The sequence below is a fragment of the Triticum urartu genome, chromosome 5A, assembly GCF_056163025.1.
Source record: "Triticum urartu cultivar PI428250 chromosome 5A, HENAU_Tu73, whole genome shotgun sequence".
Lineage (NCBI taxonomy): Eukaryota > Viridiplantae > Streptophyta > Magnoliopsida > Poales > Poaceae > Triticum > Triticum urartu.
The window spans coordinates 488,965,406-488,973,316 of NC_141877.1; the positions used below are offsets into that span (position 1 = coordinate 488,965,406).

General features: G+C 48.7%; 1 protein-coding gene across 1 annotated transcript; it reads right to left on the reverse strand.

Moving 5' to 3' along the window:
* Positions 1-2,276: 2,276 nt before the first annotated feature.
* LOC147972168 (uncharacterized) lies at positions 2,277-3,274 on the reverse strand. The gene is made up of 2 exons (XM_087522966.1): positions 2,431-3,274; positions 2,277-2,323 (listed from the first exon to the last, which is right to left on the reverse strand). Exons 1-2 carry the CDS (start codon positions 3,107-3,109, stop codon positions 2,277-2,279), a joined length of 726 nt encoding a protein of 241 aa, XP_087379092.1. The 5' UTR covers positions 3,110-3,274.
* Positions 3,275-7,911: the final 4,637 nt, after the last annotated feature.

Here is a 7,911-nt window from a genome sequence, read left to right on the forward strand (position 1 = left end):
TTTGGCCAAGGCGAAGGTACGAAGATGAGGTAGGTCTTCAGGTGGAATTGCATCTTGAATGATGAAGAGAGCATTCTCATTGAATTGATTGTCCGCGGCTTCTCGAGGAGTGAAGTTGCTTGGATCATGTGGATAGAAACCTTCTTCAATGATTCTCCAAAGGTTAGTGTTCACATGATTTAAATGACGTTTAAAGCGGTAAACCCAAGAATCAAAATCCTCATTTTTCACAATCTTAGGGGGAGGACCGGCATGATTCAAATGAGTGGAAGGAACCGGTCCACCATAAACAAGTGGTGGTTCCACATGGGCAAAGATGCCGGTGCCATTCTTACCACTAGAAGAAGGAGCCTTTTCACTACTAGCTTCCCCCTTGTCGGGGAAAGCATCCGTCACCTTGTTGGCGGGATCACTCACTTTCAACGGTGCGGTGGATAGTTTAAACCCCTCAAGAAATTTAGTAAACATGCTATCAACTTCGGTCGTGATGGAGGTTTTCAATGTCTCCAAGGCCACATTGAAATCCTCACGTGAGACCGAGGTTCCCCCATCGCCCGTAGACAAGATAGGATTCACACCGGAGTGTTCCTCTACACCGTCTACGGTATCAACCATACTCTTTCGACGGTAAAGTCCTTAATAAAGAAACGAGGCTCTGATACCAATTGAAAGGATCGATATGGTTGACTAGAGGGGGGGTGAATAGGCAACTACCAATTTTTACTTTTCTTTACCAAATTAAACTTTGCATCAAAGTAGGTTGTCTAGATGTGCAACTAGGTGAGCAACCTATATGATGCAATAACAACAAGCATACAAGCAAGCAAGGGAAGAAACACTAAAGAGCTTGCACAAGTAAAGGTAAGAGATAACCAAGAGTGGATCCGGTGAAGACGAGGATGTGTTACCGAAGTTCCTTCCTTTTGAGGGGAAGTACGTCTCCGTTAGAGCGGTGTGGAGGCACAATGCTCCCCAAGAAGCCACTAGGGCCACCGTATTCTCCTCACGCCCTCACACAATGCGAGATGCCGTGATTCCACTATTGGTGCCCTTGAAGGCGGCGACCGAACCTTTAAAAACAAGGTTGGGGCAATCTCCACAACTTAATCGGAGGCTCCCAACAAGACCACGAAGCTTCACCACAATGGACTATGGCTCCGTGGTGACCTCAACCGTCTAGGGTGCTCAAACACCCAAGAGTAACAAGATCCGCTAAGGATGAGTGGGGGAATCGAAAATCCCTTAGTGGAAGTGTAGATCGGGGCCTTCTCAACCACTCCCGAGCAAATCAACAAGTTTGATTGGCTAGAGAGATAGATCGGGCGAAAATGGAGCTTGGAGCATTTAATGGAGCTTGAGCAATAAATGGAGCTTGGGGGAGGAAGAGATAGGTCAAAGAGAAGAAGGGGACTCCCTTTTATAGTGGGGGCAACAATCCAACCGTTGCCCCCACCAACCAGCCCCGCACAGGGCGGTACTACCGCCAGGACAGCGGCACTGCCGCGCCAGCCAGCGGCACTGTCGCGCAGAGGAGACTAGTAGGGAAAGGACCCAAACGCGGTACTACCGCGGTGGTAGGGGCGGTACTACCGCTCCTGGAATGGTACTACCGCCTCTACAACCGCAACTAGTGCCGCAAAACCCGACACGATAAAAAGACCTCTCGAATCGAGGCGGTTGGAGCCAGACTGCCCAGCGGTACTACGGCAGCGGGGTCACGGGTGGTACTACCGCTGTGGAGCGGTACTGCCGCTTGTGACCCTTCGGCCATACTACCGCTGGTAGTGCGGTACTACCGCTGGGGCGCATAAGAGAGAGAGAGAGAATCTCTCAAAGATGCTGAGGACGAGGCGGAGGTGCCAGGCACCCCAGCGGTACTACTGCTGTGGAGCCACGGGCGGTACTACCGCTGGGTGCGCGGTACTACCGCTTGGACCCAGATAGGACAAAGAAGAGAGGAGAGAACTCTACAATGGAATGGAAAAGCTTGGAGGGTGAGAAGCTGATGTGTACGTGATGATTCCACCCATGCAATACCCCAGCGGACTCCCTCTTGATAGTACGGTGCCCTCTACGCAACTAGTCCACCGAGAAAGAAACGAAAGAGCTACACCGTCTTGAAATACACTCCGAGGGGAAGAAAGCGTCTCATGCCAGGGGAGAATATGTGAATTATTCAAAGCACAAGATTAGTCCGCAAACATGTTGTCATCAATCACCAAAACTACCTTGAGAGAGATATGCCGTAACAATCGGCCTCAACTCCGTTCGCAACCTTAAGCTTTCTTGTTCCTCCTCTTATAGTTTGGATCATATCGAATCCCTGCATAGAGTTAGCAACGTGAGTGGTTGCCCCTGAATCAATCCACCATGACTTTATAGAAAAATCAACATAAAAAGATTCATCTACAAAAGTAATTTCATCAATACCTCTTTTGTTCAGCCATTTTAGAAAGCCTGGGCAGTCCCTTTGATAGTGTCCCTCCTCTTTGCAGAAGTTACAAGCATTTTCTCCATCAGTGGAGCTGCTAGGAGCAGAAGAAGAACTGCCGGCTTCTTTACCCTTGAATGCCTTAGGGTTGAATGGCTTAGTGCCTTCTTTCTTGACTTGCTTTTTCTGAGGCTTGGGAAAACCTTGCCCATCATGCTTTCTCTTGTTAGAGCCAACATGAAAAACATGGTCTTTCTTCTGCCTCATGATCCTCTCTTCCTCCTGGACGATCCTTGCGGTCATCTCAGAGAGTGGCCATTTTTCCTTTAGAGAGTTATAGTTGACCTTAAATTGTTCAAACTCTTCTGGAAGAGACTCAAGAATAATTATGACAAGAAGGGTTTCACTTAAAGAACACTCCAAAGCCTTAAGTTTGGTGTAAGCATTTACCACCCTCAATATGTGTTGCCTAACGTTTCCGTCAATAGTGTATTTCTGAAGAAGTTTAGCAAAAAGCTCATGAGCATACGCTTTGTCGGAGCCTTTAAATTGCTCCTCCATTTCAGTGAGGAATTCTTTAGCAGTGTCTTTCTTAGGGAGTGCTTCAGAAATGTCCGATGATATTGTCACTTTCATGATGAGAAGCACAATATGGTCGGACTTGTTCCACTTTTCCATCTTAACATCATAGTCTTTCTTTAGTTCTGCATACCCTGTAACACCTGCCACAGGTGCCACAGGTTTTTCTTCTCTCAAGGCATAGTCAAATTCATTACAACCCAAACATAATTCGACTTGGGACTTCCAATGAGGGAAGTTACTCCCTGTAAGTGTTCGATCGTGTCGGACCGAAATGGAGCGGAAGCTGAAATCATCATAAAAATTCATAAGTAAACTTGCATGATTATAAATTTACGTTGGTAAATAAACAAAATTTCAACTCCATGTCAAAACACCGTTGGGCAGAAAAAACATGGAATTAAAATATCATAGGGGATGACTCATAATAATAAAACAACGTTGGTCCGAATTAAAATTAGAGTCATTTCATTCTGAATTTAAACATCATCATAAAAGAAAATATCATTATTTTTATGTCTAAAAAATTCATCATGCAAAACACATAATAAATCCTAAATAAAATATCTCCTTGGTTCAATTTTACCCAGAATAATAATGTGTTCATTTTAGTTTTAGGCATTTTATTTTTAATGGTGCAAAAACATAATAACTATTAACTTAAACGCACTGTAAAAACAGAAAATCGCGACAGTGGTTTTAGCCCGAAAGACCCCACAGCTACACGTAAAACGGCCCAGCCCAGAAGAAGTTTTTTGTGTGTTTTCGCTGGACTGACATAACCTGGGCCGCAGCCCACAACCGGAATCGGCCCATTAGCGCCCGCCGGCCCAGCAGGGAGCCGCGCGATGCTTTGAGTCGTCGGATCGAGCCGACGGCTCGGATCGCCCCAAACCCGAGCAAAACCTGCGGCTGGGTCAAACCCTATCCATTTTTAACCCTCCTCCCGATTCCCACTCACTGGCGGGGCGACGGCGTTCGACGGCGGCCCGAAAGGCGCGCCGACCATGGCGGCGCGGCGGTTGCGCTCGCCGAAGTAGCATGCCATGGACGATGTCCGGCGTGCTCCTTCGTCGAGCGTGGCTGTTAGCGTCCGTGTACATGGCGCATCAAGGAGGAGGATGGGCGCCGGCCACCGCGGCATGAAAGGCGACGGCGACCTGCGCGGCATCGGCCACACAGAGGCACGTCCATTAGAGCAGCGGTGGCTGCCGAGTTCTTCCCGCGCGTCGTCCTGAGGACGGCGGCGTCACGGCGTCTCCGCCCTCGCACCGCGATGGACGCAGTGCGGGCCCCGAAGGGAAGAGGCGGCTATGCGGTGCATTTGGTGAGGATTCTCCTCATTCCTTCTCTAATTCGTGTACATCAGTGCTTGATTTGGGGGAAAATAGTCATAATTGCAGAATTAGGGTTCTTACGAATTGGGGATTAATTCTAGGGTTCTTCATCATGAGGGGTTGCTACTATAGACTTGCGTGTATCCCTCTGCCTAATATTTTGCTAATGCATATGGGAACAGTACTTAAGCATGATCAATTTTAATCAACTTTACATGAAAGTGAGCATTAGATCTTAACTTAGATTAATTAAAAAATTGATTGACCAAAAGATAGCAGTACTTAATCCGTAGCAATTAGAAAACAACATGATGATGTACAGGGGGCAGCAAGACAATAGCATGCATATTTGGGCTAACCAGGGGCTAAAACTTTCAATCTTGATCATGAACCCTAAACTTGACATTGATCCAAACATGGTAGTGATCTACTGATCAACAATAAAGGGATCTATTGCAATCAAGATTGGCGACTGATACCATTGTGGTAGTAATTATGCATCTCTGGGATGCCATTAGCAGGAACTGATTGCATCTAGATCACCTAAAAGCATGAACATAGAAAGGTTTAGGGGATCATTACATGTCACGGCAGTGGACATGATCGCCTGCTTGGTGCAGGCTTGATGCAGAGGTGATGTAGTCGAAGTAGAGGTTCTCCTCAACGTCCTGATTCCTTCAGGGCGCCACCGGCACTGCCCAGGAACAGCGGCGGCGGCTGGCTTAGGTCTTCCCGTCGCTGCAGCACTTCCCCTGATCGGATGGGGTGAGAGAATATCGGAAGGAGAGTAAACCTTATGTGAATTGTGATCTCGCAGGTGGCCAGCTCTCTCCCGTATCCTTTTTAATATGGCGCTGACGACAGGGGACCCGAAACCTGAGTTGGTTTTTGGGCGCCCCCGATCAAGACGCGTTAGTTCTGATCGAGGCTCACGTACGTTGGTACGTGGATCCCTTCACTTATCGTTATCCCTTCATCTTTTTTTGTTAGACTAATAGATCTAACGGGCCTGTTTAAGCTGTCAGATCAAAACCAACACGTGCGCGTGCACGCACCGTGGCGGAAGGCGGCAGCCCGGATTTGTACCTGCAGAAAAATAACAGGATTTTCATCCTAACAGCGCGCTGATTCGCGGCCGGCCTATAGCGGAAGCTCCACGCTACATCGTCACTGTCAGACGATAATTGTGCTCAATCACTGGCTGCTGTCCAGCTTAAGCTAAAGGTAGGTCCTGCCGTACGTGGCCGCGCCCTAGCCTCCGGCTCCGTGGCAGGCCCGCCGCACTCGATTGCCACCATTAGGGCATCCAACTCGACTCACAAACCGGACACTGCATTTGTTTATGGATAGAGGGACCAATTTACGGACACAAATACGAAAGCCGGCCATTCAAAATTAGCCATATACATTTCAAGTCTGATTTCAACTAATCAGACAAATTACACGGAAAACGGATAATTTTCGTTCAAACCAGACGACACAAATTACATTTCAGACATATTTTAGCTAAACTATAGCAGACTACGGTAAAACTAGTCTATGACCGGCTGCAGCGGATCTCCACTCCTACAACATGTCTTCCCTATGAACGATAATCCGCTCGTCGGACTGTCGGGAGCCCCAGAGGGATATGCTTCAGCGAGAGGGGAAGAATAGCCTCCCACCGCCTCCGTGAAGCACGAACCCGGGTTAGTTTTTGGGCGGGGGAAGACAGTCACCTTGGTGTATGCTCCCGCTCACTGGGCAAGACACCGGTTGTGTCACCCGGCGACACGGTGGCAGTGGCCTTCCTAGGATCCAAGCGGCGGTGGCCTCCCATGATATACATTTCCTCACTGTCCGCGGATGTGTCGGCCTAGACAAACATGGCTTCTTTTCCCGCCTGTCTGTCGTGTTGCCGCCATTGCTCGCGGCGGATTTGCCGGGAGACGGCATTGGCCAACTTGGATAGGCGAGGAGGGGGTGGCGATGGCGGTGGTGCCGGATCCAGAGGGTTTGCCGGCAAGCCAACCTGTATCGGGCTAGCTCGCCGGGCAACCCAGGCCGCTGCAATGCGGAGAACTCCTTCTACTCGTCGGAGGCCATGTCGAGTGTTGTGTAAGCAGGAGATGGAGAGAGCGGAGGTGACGCTGGATTCTTGCTTGGCGCCTGACCACGTAGTGGGCGGGTGCAAGGAGCCAGCCGGAGAGGTGTTTAATGCCAGCCGACACAGGACCAGACGTGTGGTGCTCGGGGCTCCTGAGTAGATTACTCAGCACACACATCAGTTTAATGGAGGTAGGCGGCATATAGATGCTATTTCAATGCAGAGAGAAGACGTGCGTGGTGGCGAGCAGCGGGCGGTGCTCTCGGCTCGCGAACCGCTTCAATGCCGGCTCCAGTGAGCGGTCGCGTTCGTTCTCGGCCGGCATAAACGTGGGCAACTGGCTTCAGATGAAAAAGTGTGTGGCCGCGGGAGGACCCCCCCCCCCCCCCCCCCGCTCCAGTTTGTTTTCACTTTGAGAAAAAAGTACATCCGCATACACGTTTGGACCGCGCTGTCCAGACTGTTGTGGGCGGTTTTAAGGGTCGGCTTTGAGGATGGTCCAAACGCCCTTACATACAATCCGTGGCACAGTCGTACCATCACCAATACTTCCATTGATAATTTGGGCAAAACTACGTACAAAGTGTGTGTCAATTAACTTGAATAGGAGGGAGTATCTAATTTGGGCAGTTGCATTGCCTTTGGTGTCAAGGTTGATTATGGACTATAGAGTATCTATTTGATTGAAACTTGAAACATGTTTACACCTTGAGACTAATCGGAAATAAGAACGAAAACGCTATAAACCTCATGCCAAGATTGTGTACAGAAAACAAACTGAAAGAGTGTGTGCTTCAGATGAATGAAAAAGTGTAAAAATTGAACAGAAAAGAACCTTGCTGCGTGTTCGGTCATGCACCAACCATGCATGTAACTCATCTGCTTGGCAAGCCTAGGAAAACACAAAGTTAGTGAGAGCTCTTTGCGGTATACTTAACGACGACCGATGCCTACATAAATCCATGCCCTGCGCCTTTCTCCATCATCCACTCGGTAGAGGTCGAAAATGGATAGATGTGTCTGGTATATCACACGTCGCAACAGTTATATGAGATATTGGAGATAAACTAACCACAACAATGCCGACAAATCTCTCGGCTGCGTGCCGTAGGGATGAAAAGGTGGGTGGAGACTGACCACTTCTTTGAAGTCTGGCAATCCAATGAATCCTGGGGTCTGTTGCCGGCATCCATATTTGTACCCTATAAGTTTGGAAAATAGTTTCTTTTGCCAAAATGATGCCCTCTGGGCCCAGATTAGTCATCTCTTGCATTTCTTTCACAATGTGTAGATACTCAGAATCACCCCCTTTCCTGGTAATCTTTCAACTCTGCTTCTCTCTTTCCCTTCCCCTGTGCTTGTAGTAGTCGGAGTTTGTTGCAATACCCGGCAGTGGTTATTTCCCTCGAGCAATTAATGGAAAGGGGTTCGGTTTAATAAGATGGCCGCATGCATCGCTCTAATGCAGAGGCCGGGGG